Source organism: Trichomonas vaginalis, chromosome I, assembly GCF_026262505.1.
Source record: "Trichomonas vaginalis G3 chromosome I, whole genome shotgun sequence".
NCBI classification, from domain to species: domain Eukaryota; phylum Parabasalia; order Trichomonadida; family Trichomonadidae; genus Trichomonas; species Trichomonas vaginalis.
In genome coordinates this window covers 18,551,126-18,567,091 of record NC_067203.1, presented here as the reverse complement: position 1 = coordinate 18,567,091, position 15,966 = coordinate 18,551,126, and the positions used below count along the sequence as shown (strand labels likewise).

At 34.2% G+C, this 15,966-nt stretch overlaps 13 protein-coding genes and 2 pseudogenes across 15 annotated transcripts, besides 1 other annotated feature; 11 read left to right on the top strand and 4 right to left on the bottom strand.

The window, feature by feature from the left end:
* Window positions 1-15,966: part of a mobile genetic element that runs on past both edges of the window.
* TVAGG3_1008470 (integrase core domain containing protein family) lies at window positions 34-1,060 on the top strand (the record flags this gene model as incomplete). Its single annotated transcript, XM_051254487.1, has 1 exon — window positions 34-1,060. A coding segment is annotated over one exon (1,027 nt), but the record flags the coding sequence as incomplete, so codon positions are not given.
* Window positions 1,379-2,044, top strand: TVAGG3_1008460 (uncharacterized protein; the record flags this gene model as incomplete). Its single annotated transcript, XM_051254486.1, has 1 exon — window positions 1,379-2,044. One exon carries the CDS (start codon window positions 1,379-1,381, stop codon window positions 2,042-2,044), a length of 666 nt encoding a protein of 221 aa, XP_051080060.1.
* TVAGG3_1008450 (organellar and viral DNA polymerase type B) lies at window positions 2,837-3,157 on the top strand (the record flags this gene model as incomplete). Its single annotated transcript, XM_051254485.1, has 1 exon — window positions 2,837-3,157. The coding sequence occupies one exon, from the start codon at window positions 2,837-2,839 to the stop codon at window positions 3,155-3,157; it is 321 nt and encodes a 106-aa protein (XP_051080059.1).
* On the top strand, window positions 3,479-3,700 carry TVAGG3_1008440 (KilA, N-terminal/APSES-type HTH, DNA-binding family; the record flags this gene model as incomplete). Its single annotated transcript, XM_051254484.1, has 1 exon — window positions 3,479-3,700. The coding sequence occupies one exon, from the start codon at window positions 3,479-3,481 to the stop codon at window positions 3,698-3,700; it is 222 nt and encodes a 73-aa protein (XP_051080058.1).
* TVAGG3_1008430 (uncharacterized protein) lies at window positions 4,596-5,069 on the bottom strand (the record flags this gene model as incomplete). The annotated part of the gene is made up of 1 exon (XM_051254483.1): window positions 4,596-5,069. One exon carries the CDS (start codon window positions 5,067-5,069, stop codon window positions 4,596-4,598), a length of 474 nt encoding a protein of 157 aa, XP_051080057.1.
* TVAGG3_1008420 (organellar and viral DNA polymerase type B) lies at window positions 5,509-7,306 on the top strand (the record flags this gene model as incomplete). Its single annotated transcript, XM_001582818.2, has 1 exon — window positions 5,509-7,306. A coding segment is annotated over one exon (1,798 nt), but the record flags the coding sequence as incomplete, so codon positions are not given.
* On the top strand, window positions 7,963-8,784 carry TVAGG3_1008410 (organellar and viral DNA polymerase type B; the record flags this gene model as incomplete). Its single annotated transcript, XM_001305757.2, has 1 exon — window positions 7,963-8,784. A coding segment is annotated over one exon (822 nt), but the record flags the coding sequence as incomplete, so codon positions are not given.
* TVAGG3_1008400 (uncharacterized protein) lies at window positions 9,047-9,568 on the bottom strand (the record flags this gene model as incomplete). The annotated part of the gene is made up of 1 exon (XM_001290681.2): window positions 9,047-9,568. A coding segment is annotated over one exon (522 nt), but the record flags the coding sequence as incomplete, so codon positions are not given.
* Window positions 9,929-10,189, bottom strand: TVAGG3_1008390 (uncharacterized protein; the record flags this gene model as incomplete). Its single annotated transcript, XM_001305759.2, has 1 exon — window positions 9,929-10,189. One exon carries the CDS (start codon window positions 10,187-10,189, stop codon window positions 9,929-9,931), a length of 261 nt encoding a protein of 86 aa, XP_001305760.2.
* On the top strand, window positions 10,235-10,663 carry TVAGG3_1008380 (uncharacterized protein; the record flags this gene model as incomplete). The annotated part of the gene is made up of 1 exon (XM_001297829.2): window positions 10,235-10,663. The coding sequence occupies one exon, from the start codon at window positions 10,235-10,237 to the stop codon at window positions 10,661-10,663; it is 429 nt and encodes a 142-aa protein (XP_001297830.2).
* On the top strand, window positions 10,691-11,163 carry TVAGG3_1008370 (uncharacterized protein; the record flags this gene model as incomplete). Its single annotated transcript, XM_051254482.1, has 1 exon — window positions 10,691-11,163. A coding segment is annotated over one exon (473 nt), but the record flags the coding sequence as incomplete, so codon positions are not given.
* TVAGG3_1008360 lies at window positions 11,480-12,263 on the top strand (annotated as a pseudogene). Its single transcript has one exon. A coding segment is annotated over exon 1 (784 nt).
* Window positions 12,294-12,595, top strand: TVAGG3_1008350 (repellent protein 1 family; the record flags this gene model as incomplete). Its single annotated transcript, XM_051254481.1, has 1 exon — window positions 12,294-12,595. A coding segment is annotated over one exon (302 nt), but the record flags the coding sequence as incomplete, so codon positions are not given.
* Window positions 13,188-13,512, top strand: TVAGG3_1008340 (annotated as a pseudogene). Its single transcript has one exon. A coding segment is annotated over exon 1 (325 nt).
* TVAGG3_1008330 (uncharacterized protein) lies at window positions 13,702-14,277 on the bottom strand (the record flags this gene model as incomplete). The annotated part of the gene is made up of 1 exon (XM_051254480.1): window positions 13,702-14,277. The coding sequence occupies one exon, from the start codon at window positions 14,275-14,277 to the stop codon at window positions 13,702-13,704; it is 576 nt and encodes a 191-aa protein (XP_051080054.1).

The following is a 15,966-nucleotide window of genomic DNA, read 5'->3' as shown; positions in this document are numbered from 1 at the left end:
ACCGTCTTGAATAAAATCTTTATTTTTACATAAATGAGCTTGAAAGAAGTATTTGAACAACATCCATGGAGGTCATTTAAGAAGTTCAATGAAGCTGCAAAGAGTTGGGGATTTACTAACAGAGCTGAAGTGAAAAGGTTCTTTGACAAAAATGTTGTACATCAAACAAAAATAAACCCTTACGACTACTTTTTACCAATTTACTCCAACACTCCTGACGCATACCAATTTGACACTCTCATTCAAAGCAGAAAAGGAGGACATAAACCATTCCTCATCTTCATAAATGTTAACACTCGTAAAGCATATGCATATCCAATGAAAAATAAAGGAACTCGTGAAGTGTTAAGAGTTTTACAAAAGTTTGTAGCAGAACATAGCCCAAGTACTTTAACATCAGACCAAGACAGTGCATACCTCAGCAATGAAATCACAGATTTTCTCATTAAGCATAACATAACTCACTACACTACTGAAGACCATAACCATAACATACTCGGCATCATAAACCGCTTCATAAGAACGCTCAGAGATTTAAACCAAGAGCGAGACTTTACTGAAGAAACAATGAAACATTTTCTCGAAGTATATAATTCCTCAACGCATTCTACAACAGGACATACACCAAATTCAATGACACAACAACAAGAAGAAAAGTATATACAAAAGAAACGAAGTCAAACACAAAATATCAGAAATTCAACACAATTTACCCTCATTCCTGGAACAAAAGTTCGTGTAGTTCTTGACGACAAACCGTTGACAAAGAAACATTTAAGGTTAAGTCGAAATTATTATATCGTAGACTCTACGCAAGGTAATGGATATCTTATAAAAGCTGCTGACGACTCCATTGCATTTTACCCTCGACATAAATTAGTCGAAAGTAGTAATGGCAAACTTGCTGAAACCATTGACGAAGCAAAGCGAGGAGTGGTTATTGAAATACTTGGCTATAACATAAACGATGACACTTATAAAGTAAGATATGAAGGAGGCGTTGAAGATGTTATACCATCTAAGAACTTGAGAGAGTCGAAGCCAACACATCTGGGACCATTAGAGTGGGAGTACTGGAAAGATAAAAATAAGCCAGAAAGAATAAGAAAATTCTTCTAAACTTTTTCATTAGATGTAAATCAGACATGAACGAGAACAGTCATGATATCATTAATGGTACCATTTATTTTAACATTAAGACGCAAAGCGGCGGGGCATAGCCCATGAACAAAAATAATGTTTAGGGTAGATGGTTAGATCTAACCTCATTTCTACCCTCATTTCTACCCTCACGAATTTTCATGAATTTCCTTAAGATAGAAAAAATAAAGTTAGTTTTATTTTTATTTATTTTTTTATTTGGTATGTAAGAACAGAAATGTCAGTCGAAGCAAAAACATTCACGAACAAATCTAATGGCGAAACATTCACAAAAGGCACTTATAACGGTATTGAAGTCTTACGTAGAGACAAGGATGGTTACATTAATGCAACAAAGATGGCAAGAGAAGCGGGAAGGTTAAACCATTTAAACAGATTTCTCAATAGTGCTAAAATGCAGGAAATTCTTGAGTTTTGGATGAAAGAATACGGTCGAGCCAAAAGTGGCTCAACCTCAAAACAAGCATTTTATGAGCTTACTAAGGGTGTTATAAATGAATTCAAAGGTATTTACATACATCCTGACCTCGTTCATTTTGTTGCTGAATGGTGCTCTGTAAAGTATGCATTTTATGTCAAGGATATTATGGACTCCATAGACAAGAAAGTTCATGAGAAGTTAGATGAAGAAGAACTCGAAGATACAGTAGAGAATGCAAAACATTTGTTTGAAGAAGAAGTTAGAAAAATGCATGAAAAACAATTAGAACATGAACGTGAGATATGTTATGGTTATAGAGATTCTCCATACGAACTAGACCAATGGGAACAAGAAGATTTAAAGAGAGAATTTAGAGAATATGAACTCGCTAAGATAGCATTAGAAGCTGCAGAAAAGAAGTTAAAAGTTTGGGGTCGTTTTGTACAAAAATATTGTGAGTAAATGAACCATTTATTTTTATTGAATTCACCAAAAATAATGTTTAGGGTAGATGGTTAGATCTAACCTCATTTCTACCCTCATTTCTACCCTCACGAATTTTCATGAATTTCCTTAAGATAGAAAAAATAAAGTTAGTTTTATTTTTATTTATTTTTTTATTTTGTATAAAAGATATGATTTCAACAATCGGCACAACAACAATTCAAACAACAACAGCACCAAACTCGTTAGTCATGAATCCAACATCTATGTTAGTAGAGATGAAAAACTTCATTCCTTCTTCATATAGTTTTGGAACAGAAATACAAAGAATAAAGCAAGAACTTTTAACAAGTAATTTAGACTGTACCGCACAGGATGAAGAAAATGAAGAATATCTTTATGAAATGCAGGACATTATTGACCATTTACCCAAATTGCCTGAAATCCAACAACAAAAACTCACTATTCATGAATTCGATGAAATAGAAGTGAAACCAACTGACTCAGTTAAAGAAGTTCATACGTAAAGTAAACTATGAGTTTCTAGGATATCATTGCAACCATAAAGTTATGGACAAAGATTGCGACATGGTATATAAGAACATCTCTGACATATATAAATCGGGGGAGTTTAAGATACACACGAACAACTTTGTTTCATTAGTTGCAAAATGTGTATGGCAGATAAGAGATAAAGACAGAAGAGGTAAGGTATGGCATGAACAGATAAAACCAACTGCTTCAGATTTAAAGAAAACCATTGACGCCTTAGTTGTTTTACCAGGTAAGGTTTCAGAATATAACGCAAAAATGAATCCGCAATGTTCTAAATGTAAAGTAGCAATGAGGAAATATAACTATTCAGTAAAAGAGATAGAAAGAATGAGAAACGACTATGCAGATTTAAAGAGGGAGGCAGAGAAGCCGGTAGAAGATAAAATGGACATGTTAGCATTTCTGAACAAAAACTATCCAACTGCTGACGATTTCCTTCTATCTGATGTCAAGAAGAAGTATAAAGAAACTTTCGGCATTGTTAAAATTTTTGATATCCTCAGCGAAGAAATAGAAGCTACAAAACTGTTTAGAATCTCACGAATTCATAACGTTTACCATGTAAAACGGTTATAAATAATGAGGGTAGAAATGAGGTTAGATATCGGGTTAGATCTAACCATCTACCCTAAAAATTATTTTTGGTGTAAATTTCATTAACTGACTGACTGACGGCACAAAGTGGCTTAACGAAAACATTAATATATAAAATTCATGAAAATTCATGAAAATTCATGAGGGTAGAAATGAGGGTAGATATCGGGTTAGATCTAACCTTCTACCCTAAAATATATTTTTATTGAATTCAGCACAAAAATAATGAATTTCCTTAAGACAGAAAAAATAAAGTTAGTTTTAGTTTTATTTATTTTTTTTATTTTGTATGTAAAGACAGTAATGTCAACATCAGAGAACACAACAACAGTTATAGTCCATGAAGTCATAAATGAAGAATACGAGTACATACAGTATAACAAACAATTGAGACTCATTCGTTCAGTCAAAGACGATATGTACCAAATGCAAAGTATAATGAACGCTCTTCGTTCTACAAAGCAAGCATATCATTGGTTTGAAAACCAACAGACAAAAGAACTTTTAGAAGAATTTCTCATATGATTGCTTCCCTCGGAAAACCGGGGGAAGAGATTCCGTATGAAAATCGCAAGAATTTGGCTCCTGGTTTGAAAGGTTATTATGTTCATAGACTTTTAGTAAACGCTGTAGCAATGTGGACTTCACCTCGTTATGCTTGTTATATTTTCATGATGTTAGATGAACTATATAAAGCAGAACGTGGAGAGTTGGAAAAGAAACTTCATGCAAAAGATGAAGTCATTGAATCCAAAGACAAAAGCATACAGAAAAGAATACCGCGTTCAGTACCAAAAGGAAAGGAAAAGAGTTATAAGTATATGATATATACTGAAGAGTTGGAGAAAGAAGAAGATAAAGATATGGTTATGTTACATTTAGTCAGAAGAAACAACAAAAGCTTTTACGACTTAGCTAAAATATATAAATCTGACAGAAACTGGTTCTATCGCGAAAACTTACCGATTTCAATGACACCGAATGAGCAAATAAAGGAAATTGTCAAAAATACTCTTCCTCAAACACACTATGACATCAAAGGTTGCACAATACTTACATTCAAAGAAGACTTAACATTACTGAAGGAAAAAATAACAGAATATTTCGATAACTTCAAAGAGGAAGAATAAAAAAAATCTAAGCTAATTTTATTTTTTTTATAAAATTTTATCTCATATGAAAGAACATGAATTTAGAATATTCGGAACTCATGACAGAAGAAGAGAACGAACAACATGTAAAAGATTATGCAAAATTTCTGAAGACATACAAAGCATTTAAACAATATCTAAATGCTTCTAAAGATTATGCAAAATTTCTGAAGGTATATAAAGCTTATGAAAAAGCGTATGAAAAGTTTATACATTGGGGAATTGTTGTAAAATATCGATATGAAGACTAACCAAAAATATATTTTTGCTTAAATAGCTTCAGGGTCTATTTCTTCAACCATTTCACTTCCTTCGTCAATGTCAATAGAAGCTTCTTCAACCTTTGGTAAGAATTTCTGTATAACATCTTTGTTCGTTATTGTCTTCAGAGATGAAGGATAATATTTCACATTTGTTTCACCTTTCTTATATTCTTTCTGTTCGGAAAGATTTAAAGCAATACTGAAGAAGTCAATATTAGAGTTCTTTATAACAGTATAATGAGTATCTTTGACATTCACGAAGAAACTCTTTTGTTTCAAAACTACTGCTAACTCTCGTGAAGTATAACGTTTGCGGTCAATGACGATAGCTAATGGTCTGACATACTGACCAAACTTAGATTCTTTCACAAACTTCTTGTTAAAGATAACATTAACGTTTGCAGCACCATTGAACTCATTCTTGATGGCAGTAGCGAGAGCATTGTATGAAAAGAACTTGCAATCTTGCATGTGTTTCATTAAAATAAAAATATTAAATTATTTTGAAAAATAACTTAAAAAAATCTAATCTAATTTTTTCAAAAAATATTTTTTTTATTTCCTACTAAAGATGTATCGGAAGTTGTCTAAGTTAGAACACTCGGAAATAAAACAACTTCTTACAGAAGCTAATATAGATGTTGCAAAGCATTACGCAACAAACAAAAAAGCACTTGCTGACATCCTCAATGACTATAATGGTGCAATAAGTTATGATAGAATTCATGAGTTCATAAAGCCGCAACGCGGCGAGGACGAAGTCCATGCAAGAGCATTTCCTTTAAATGACGTTGCTATTGACTTATATCATAGACGTTCAGTATCTCATGAAGTAAGAAGAGAAATGTTTGACATAACAAATGCGAACGTTGGTAAAACACGAAAGAGAGACGACACACTGAAACAACAGAGAAGAGAGATGTTTAAAAGTGCTATAGAACAAGTTCGCAAAGTCAATGATGTCATTCGTTCCATTGACGACAAACCAAAAGAAGGTGAGAGATGGTTAAAGAAAGATGAAGAGAATAGGAAGAGAAATGTGAAGTCAGGCAATAGACTCATTGACTTTAACATCGAAGCTTTAGATGAACCAAACAGAGACTACTTACACAAACATTTCGGTAAGGTTTTCATGAGACTCTTAGAGAAAATTAAAATAAACTCACAACAGAGATGGATGGTATGTTATAAACTTGGTGGAAAGTATGAATGTTCTACGTTAAACCTCAATAATATTGGAACATTACTACATCAGCTCTTGAAGGAAAACTTTATATCAGAGATAGAAGCAAATGCTGCAGGTATTGTTGAAATGCACTATGACTTCTTCTTGACAAACATAAAGAATCTTACCGAAATAAAGATGTATGATTTAACAGAATATGAAGGCTTAACGATGTCAGATGTAAAGAAAGGCAAACCAAAAAAGAGACCATATAGAGATGAAAGCACACTGACAAATAACCAGAAAGCCATTTTGGAAGCTCTTAAGCAAACAGGAAACCCAGCACTTATAGAAAGCTTTTGGAAAGATAATGGTGAAAAGAAGTTTTATAAGAAGAGAAGCGGTCAGTTCTGGAAGTATCTTTGCACATTACCTATAAATCTTGAGCGCTACCAAATCTTCAATGAATTGAACAAAAGAACTGCAGCACTTATGACAGAAGACAATTGTTTCGTTTATGCTTGCATTCAGGCTGGAGTAAATGAAGAAACTATTGACCACATGAGAGAAGTCATTCGTGTTAGAGACTTTCCTCAAAGTAAAGTACAAGAAATTTCTGACGCAACAGGTATAGCATTTAATGTTACCATTGGTTATTTCAATGACTCAAGACATAATGAAATAAAGAGATATATACCAAAAGAATGTGAAACTGTTAGAACTATTGACTTACTTCTTGTTGAAGACCACTACATGCTAAACGAAAGATTACCAATGACAACATATTTCATTCGCAACTATATAGAAATCTTGAAGGAGTGTGGTGGAATGAACATTGAGAAACAGATGAAGATTTATACAAAGAGAGAGAACAAATATATTGTTCGTTATGATAGAACAACACCGTTATGGGATGTTATGAAAACATTGTGGGAGTGCAAATATTTCGAACCTATTTCTTATGGAGAACTTTTCATATATACGACTGACTTATATAAAAAGAACCTTGCACCATTTAAAGATTTGACATATGCTCCAAAGTATTGTGTACAACTGAAGAAGAAAGCCGAGTCAAAAGAAGTAAATAAAAATAAGTGCAAGTTCATTCCTGAGCACGTTTTCTTTGCTGACTTTGAGTGCAGTACAGACGGCTTTCATAAAGCTTTTAACATCTGTTATGACAGTGAAGATGGTTCAGTGAGTGAAAGCATTTGGGGTCAGAACTGTGCAACAGAATTTTTGGAACGACTTCCTGACAAGAGTTTAATATATTTCCATAACCTCAGTTATGACATAAACTTCATCTTAAGACACATGACAGAAGTGAAAGGAACTCCCATCATTAAAGGTTCACGAACAATGCAAATAACTGGTTTATATAAAGGACGGGCAATTATTATAAAAGACTCTTACAGTGTTATAAATAAGAAGCTTAAACTATTTCCTGCTATGTTTAACTTACAAACAGGACCGAAAGAAGTATTTCCATACAAATACTACAGCAGTGTTTTGTTAGCAAATGACAACAGAACTGGTGTCATTTCTGAAGCATGTAAGTTTATCCGGGATGCGGATACGTTCATGAAAAACATAGATTCCATCAAAGGTTGCAGAATAGATGAAAACCACTTCGACTTAGAAAAGTATAGCACATTTTATTGCAAACAAGATGTAAGAATTTTAAGAGAAGGTTTTGTTAAGTTCCGCAATGATATCTTAAAAGAATTTGATTTAAAAGTTTATGACTACGTTAGTATTTGTTCAATTGCTAACAAATTATTTGAGAATAGAGTGTACTTCCCGAATGGAAATTTATATGACCTCTCAAATAAACCAAGAGAATTTATTTCACGCTGTATTCAAGGTGGAAGATGTATGCTGTCAGATAACATTAAACAAAAGAGCGAAAAGAAACTCATTGCTGACTTCGACGCTGTTTCATTATATCCATCAGCTATAGCAAGACTTTATACTTTAGAAGGTATTCCAAAGGTTATGAAGAAAGAAATGTTAAGCACAGAGTATCTCATGAGACATTTATTCGATGACGACCAAAAGGAACCCATTGGTGAAAAGTTTATGTCTGGCTTCTTTGTTCTCATTAAGATAAAAGAGATTGGCATACATAGACACTTTCCTTTAATAGTTTGTGACCCTGAACTAAATCCAGAATTTAACGTTCCCAGAAGTTCAAACACTTGCTGTTTAATGTATGTTGACCATATAACATTACAAGACCTCATAAAATATCAAGGTGTCAAATGTGAAGTGTTGCAAGGATACTATTACGATGGAAACAGAGATATTAGAATAAGAGATGAAGTAAAGAAGTTGTTTGAGTTAAGGTTAAAGTATAAGAAAGAAGGAAATCCTTTGCAAGAAAATATAAAGCTCATTCTGAACAGTATTTATGGCAAAACTATTCTATCTCCTATTGAGTCAAAAATAACCATAGTAAATGACAAAGATGCTATAAGATATGCCATCAGAAACTACAACCATATAGTGAAGTTCGAAGGTTTGGATGGTTCAGATAAAACTATTTTCAAGCTAACGAAAAGCATTTGCAGACACTTTAACTTCTGTCCACTTGGTGTTAATATTCTATCTATGTCAAAACGTATTATGAATGAAGTATTCTGTACTGCAGAAGATATGGGCCTTCAAATATTTTACCAGGACTGTGATAGCATGCATATTTTCAATGAAGACATACCAAAGCTTGCAGCCGAGTTTGAGAAACGTTATGGAAGAGTTCTCATTGGTAAAAATCTTGGTCAATTTCATAGCGACTTTGCAGAAATCACAAAAGATAAACAAAGTTTAGCATACAAGTCAATATTTTGTGGAAAGAAGACCTACATAGACTTACTCACTAACGATTTAAATGAAGTTGCATTCCATGCACGTTGCAAAGGTGTCAAACAAGACGTCCTTGCTTTAACAGCAAATGAAATGTTTCCTGAAGCTATACAATGCTATTACAATGAAGATAAGAACATTCACATACCTGTTGGAACATATGACAAAGACTCTGAGTTCAGTTTAATGAAACTTTACAAAGCATTTCATGACGGTCAAGAGATTGGATTTGACTTATGTAAGTCTGCTACACCTGCATTTGAAGAGAAGTTTAACTTTTCTATTCGGACTAAGACTTCATTCATAAGAAAGCTTAAGTTCTGAGGTCATGAATGAGAAAAATAATGAGGTCATTTATTTTTTGTCAGCAGTGAGACCATTCATGATAAAAATAAGCCGCTAGCGGCAAGGGCGAAGCCCATGTGGTCATTTACAATACTGCGATGGTAGAGTTTAAGAGTTCTGCTTCAATGTAGAGACAGTCCTTATGGTCTGGAGGTAAGAACACTGGGCAGTTATGGTCATGAGTGGAGAACATGTCTATCCAAAACTCACGATTGAAGCCAGTTAATTTATAGTATTTAGGGTTAGGAAGTGGTGAATTTCTTGTATGACCAATGAACTCATTTTCAACTCCCTTACTTAAGTTTGAATATAATATAGCTTGCTTTCTATCCCAAATGCCAGGTGTTACAATCTTTGAAAATTCATTTTTCCTCGGAAGCATTGCATCATAATTGAAAACATTCTTGAAATCATCACTTGGTTCAGAGATTTGAAATCTTATACGTAATGGATTTTCTTTCTCTTTAGCGACTTCATTGAATGGTGAGAATACAACAAACTGACAGTCGTGTGTTCCATCTTCATTTTCATTAAATTCATAATGAAAGTCTATAAGTTGTGGCTGACTACCTTCTTCTTTCAGTTGTGCAAGAAACTCACGTAAAGGCTGTAAAGTTTGTACTTCAATGTTGAACTTTTTCTCGAACATTTCATTAAATGAAATCATACATTGTTGCAATGTTGTATCGTCTTTAAAGTATTTGTATATGTGAATGTTTTGGGCGCTTAAAGACTGTTCGTCATTTTCTATCTCGACTTGAAGTATAAAGTCAACCTTTCTGAAAGCACGTGTTAGATACATAGATGTTATGCCAATGTACTTCTCTTCATTTATGTTCACAATCCAGTCTGTTGGAAACTTAAACGTTACTCTGTTCCCCTTTATTTTGACGTCAGGGTTTTCACTACTGAACGCAACAGATAGAGGTATTTGTCTATACATTTAATTCGGATAAAAATAAACCATTTACTCTTTCTTTGCTTCAGCTTCTTTAGCTTTTGCTTCAGCTTCTTCTCTAGCTTTTTTCGCCAGTAGTCTTGGGTTCTTTTGTCTTCCAGCAGCTAATGCAGCAAGTTGTTTTTCACTAAGTTTTCTCTTTGGTCTCTCTGGCTTTTGTTCTTGTTTTTGTTCCTTCAGTTCGGATAAAATTTGCTCACAAATTTCTTTCTTCAATGCTTCAACATCTATGACCCCTTGGGTCTTGTCCGTAGGGCTTGTCTGAGTCATTTGACTGCAGATAAAAAACAAAATTAAAACTTTAACCGATGTAAAATGAGCTTGTCAAAATCAGAGCGAGAATCTATTATATTAAATGACGCCAGAGGAATACAACATCCTTTCTATTACGTAAGTCAGAGTAAAGATGGTAAAATATACGTAAGAAAAAGAAAGGTTCCATTAGCGAATGCAGAAAGCGACAACATTAAGGTGCATGGCACCGAGGGCGAAGCCCATGTTAAGCCTTCTATTCAAACTGAAAAGTCAATAGAACCAGAAGAAAAGAAGCCAGATGTACTTTCAATAACGAACCAAGAGCTTATTGCAAAGTTCGTGAATTTCATTGAAAAACAAACCGAGTCAAAGAATCCTGACCCGCCAGTGAAAGAAGTTGAGACAAAAGAGAATGTACAGTTCATTAAAAATGTCAAGAAACAACTTCCACTACGAATGCCAAGAAGAAGAGTGAGAATAATGAAGTAAATAGATATTTTTATCTGAAGTAAATACATGCAGAACGAACAGTTAAACGAATTTACTCCAGCAGAGCATATTCATCAGATTCGCTCATATTTCGATATCATAGACAATGCAGTTCAAATTGGTGACACTAATAGAAAATATTCTGACGCAAAGATTCCATCACAACCTGGAACTGCTAAAGATAACACATGGGTAACATTCAATCTCTCACCTCCTGGTGAAAATATGTTGGACCTTTACAATACATTCATTACGTATAAAATGGAAGGTCAATTTATTGTAGATAAAGAAATTGGTTCAGGTTCCAATAAAACAAACCCACCAGGATTTTGGATTGGTTTCGATGACGCTTTCTATGCAGTTGCTGGATATCAAATCCTTGCAAATGGTCGTATCGTATATTCTCAAGACAACGCAAGAGAAGAAGCATATATAACTTCAAACTCACAAACTACCGAACAAATAAAGAAAGTAGATGTTTTCTCAAAGACTCGACATGAAGATGTATGGAGTCATTCGGGAACATGCAGAACAGGACAAATTGTTAGTGGTCCAATTACAGCAGGAAAATCATTTGATTTTAAGCTTCGTTTAAGAATTCCTGTTAGAAGATTCCTTCCATTAGAAGCTATTCGATTTATTCCAGCTTTTGCAGGAAACATTCAGCTTAAAGTAAAGTTCAGTAGCGACGCCTTACAATGCACATCTATATCTGTAAATGATATCATTGCTTTCAATCCAACTCTTAAAGTTGCATTTGCTTCAGATTCAAATCCACCGACAAATAAATTTGTTCCATGGAATGAACCATTCACTATGATAACGAAGGCAGTAGAAGCTAGTGGAACAGTTACTATTACAACTGTAACCCAGCAACTATTTCGAACAAAGATGGATTTTAATGAATGTTTCATTCATCCAAAGTCATTCTCTTTAGACCCTAACATTTATACAGAACTTGTAGAACATTATACAAACGAGGCTTTATGTTTTCCTGTTAAAGTTATGGATTGGATTCCTATGGACGGTTCATTCTCAAAGAATACAGATAGTTCAAGTGCAACATTTACAGCAGCTTATACGCCTATTAATGTTAAAAGTATTTGGGCACTATTTAGAAAGAAAGACAACTATTATGTTAATTTTGAGAACCCTAAGTTTAAATATCTTCAGCTTTCCATGGGAGCTTATGGAAATATGCCTGCAGAACCTGAAAAATCATATGGACCTGTATTTTATGAAATGGTTGCGAACGCTTGCAATACAAACAATGATATGATAGGATTTAATGAAGATGTTATGAGGTCATTGGTGGATGATGGTAGTGTGGAACATAAATGGGATAGCTATGACAACACACATTTCTTATGTGGTTTTCCAACAGAAGTGGACTTTTGCTTCCAGCAAGGTCAAACATCTACTGCTCCAATAACATACAAATTGTCTGTTAAAGGACCTATTGAACTAGCAACTGAAAATGTACCAAAGCCACTTATTGGATTTATGAGGGATTGTTGCTTTGCCATTCAGGTGCGTGCTAATGGCATCCCCATAATAAGATTAGATGACTATAACTTAGCACGACGACAGTGAGGAATAAAGGATGAACGTTTATTTTTAAAGCTTATAAATGAGTTCTTCATCAAGCTCTCGCGAACCTTCACCATCTATGAAACAAACTTTACCAAACGATTATGGAGCACCTATTGAATATTTCTTACGAGCTGCACAATGGCAAAGAGCAGTCTCACCAAGGTTAGGTGTTCCACCAGCTCCTGTCAAAAATAGCATTTGGTCAAGTCCTTATATAAGATATGGTCTCCCACTAGGTTTGCTAGCTACAGCAGGAGCAGTTATGATGTTGAAAAGAAATAAAGCAAATGTTGTAAATAATACTGAAGTAGCTGAAGTTAAACAAACTCCAACACCTTCGCCAAAACCAACGCCTTCACAAGCAAAACCTTCAATGACTCCTGAACCTATGGAAGTACAAACTCCTGTTCAAAAGTCAACTCCTAAACCGACTCCAACATTTAAACCAGAACCTACTCCTCAAATAAATCGTAAAACTCCTGCGTTTCCTTACTGAAAAAATAACGTTATTTTTATTTAATATTAAAATTTTTATTTGATTGAAATGACAAATAAAGTCACTGAAGCAATGAAACAAAAGTTTTTGGTAGAATACATTAAATCAGGAACTATTCCAGAAGGTTTTTACATTCATACTATGAAGGATGGTAGAGTTCAGTTTAGAAAGATAAAGCAACCATTAGATAGAGAAGGTATATTAAGGAAAGATTAAACTTCATGAGGACAACATTGCTGAACTTAAGAAGAAGTTAGAAGAGTTGGAGAAAGGAAGAGAGTTATAAAGCAATGAATTCAACAGGGTGAAAAGGGTGAAAAAAGAGGTGAGATCTCACCACTTCACCTAAATTTATTTTTGTGCTATGTTTTCATACGTGTGAGGGTGGTGATATCATTAATTTTTAAGTTTATTTTTTATTTTATTTTTATATAAATGACGAAAACTATTGAGATAACAAACTACAACGGTCATGAGTTCAAGAACTTGTTCTTCGTTCCTCGTGAAAATACATTCTATCAGATACGAGGGAGAAAGGGTAAAGTTAGTTTGAGCGTTTATGACAACAAACATAATGGAGAATATAAAAGCAATAGATACAAACGGTAAACGTGTTTCATTAGCTTTGTCAAAACTTACTAACATTTATTTTGACAGTGACTTTGACTCTGACGATTGGAGCGACAGCAGCGATACTGAAGAATATGAACTATTGTGTGAAGCACAGCAATGGGAAGAGTTGCAATACTTTTGTAAGTGAGAACGTTTATTTTTTACAGTAGTGAAGTCGTTTGTGAAAACGTTAGTGAGGTGAAGTGGTTGGCGGCTTTATAAATATTTAAGGTTAAGTTGGTGTTTGTGTTTGTGTTGTAAAATATACGTTAACGGTTTTGTAAAGTGTCAAATTCACATATAATGGGTAAGGAGGCTCGCAGTGCCTCAGTACACATTATATGTATACTAACTGCTTAAAATCAAATGATTTTCCTGCTGTAATTGGACTACTAACAATTTGTCCTGTTCTGCATGTTCCCGAATGACTCCATACATCTTCATGTCGAGTCTTTGAGAAAACATCTACTTTCTTTATTTGTTCGGTAGTTTGTGAGTTTGAAGTTATATATGCTTCTTCTCTTGCGTTGTCTTGAGAATATACGATACGACCATTTGCAAGGATTTGATATCCAGCAACTGCATAGAAAGCGTCATCGAAACCAATCCAAAATCCTGGTGGGTTTGTTTTATTGGAACCTGAACCAATTTCTTTATCTACAATAAATTGACCTTCCATTTTATACGTAATGAATGTATTGTAAAGGTCCAACATATTTTCACCAGGAGGTGAGAGATTGAATGTTACCCATGTGTTATCTTTAGCAGTTCCAGGTTGTGATGGAATCTTTGCGTCAGAATATTTTCTATTAGTGTCACCAATTTGAACTGCATTGTCTATGATATCGAAATATGAGCGAATCTGATGAATATGCTCTGCTGGAGTAAATTCGTTTAACTGTTCGTTCTGCATGTATTTACTTCAGATAAAAATATCTATTTACTTCATTATTCTCACTCTTCTTCTTGGCATTCGTAGTGGAAGTTGTTTCTTGACATTTTTAATGAACTGTACATTCTCTTTTGTCTCAACTTCTTTCACTGGCGGGTCAGGATTCTTTGACTCGGTTTGTTTTTCAATGAAATTCACGAACTTTGCAATAAGCTCTTGGTTCGTTATTGAAAGTACATCTGGCTTCTTTTCTTCTGGTTCTATTGACTTTTCAGTTTGAATAGAAGGCTTAACATGGGCTTCGCCCTCGGTGCCATGCACCTTAATGTTGTCGCTTTCTGCATTCGCTAATTGGAACCTTTCTTTTTCTTACGTATATTTTACCATCTTTACTCTGACTTACGTAATAGAAAGGATGTTGTATTCCTCTGGCGTCATTTAATATAATAGATTCTCGCTCTGATTTTGACAAGCTCATTTTAACATCGGTTAAAGTTTTAATTTTGTTTTTATCTGCAGTCAAATGACTCGACGAAGCCCTACGGACAAGACCCAAGGGTCATAGATGTTGAACATTGAAGAAAGAAATTTGTGAGCAAATTTTATCCGAACTGAAGGAACAAAAACAAAACAAAAGCCAGAGAGACCAAAGAGAAAACTTAGTGAAAAACAACTTGCTGCATTAGCTGCTGGAAGACAAAAGAACCCAAGACTACTGGCGAAAAAAGCTAGAGAAGAAGCTGAAGCAAAAGCTAAAGAAGCTGAAGCAAAGAAAGAGTAAATGGTTTATTTTTATCCGAATTAAATGTATAGACAAATACCTCTATCTGTTGCGTTCAGTAGTGAAAACCCTGACGTCAAAATAAAGGGGAACAGAGTAACGTTTAAGTTTCCAACAGACTGGATTGTGAACATAAATGAAGAGAAGTACATTGGCATAACATCTATGTATCTAACACGTGCTTTCAGAAAGGTTGACTTTATACTTCAAGTCGAGATAGAAAATGACGAACAGTCTTTAAGCGCCCAAAACATTCACATATACAAATACTTTAAAGACGATACAACATTGCAACAATGTATGATTTCATTTAATGAAATGTTCGAGAAAAAGTTCAACATTGAAGTACAAACTTTACAGCCTTTACGTGAGTTTCTTGCACAACTGAAAGAAGAAGGTAGTCAGCCACAACTTATAGACTTTCATTATGAATTTAATGAAAATGAAGATGGAACACACGACTGTCAGTTTGTTGTATTCTCACCATTCAATGAAGTCGCTAAAGAGAAAGAAAATCCATTACGTATAAGATTTCAAATCTCTGAACCAAGTGATGATTTCAAGAATGTTTTCAATTATGATGCAATGCTTCCGAGGAAAAATGAATTTTCAAAGATTGTAACACCTGGCATTTGGGATAGAAAGCAAGCTATATTATATTCAAACTTAAGTAAGGGAGTTGAAAATGAGTTCATTGGTCATACAAGAAATTCACCACTTCCTAACCCTAAATACTATAAATTAACTGGCTTCAATCGTGAGTTTTGGATAGACATGTTCTCCACTCATGACCATAACTGCCCAGTGTTCTTACCTCCAGACCATAAGGACTGTCTCTACATTGAAGCAGAACTCTTAAACTCTACCATCGCAGTATTGTAAAATCTACGCTAGTTTTATTTTTTTCTGAAAATTTTATTTGAGTGAAA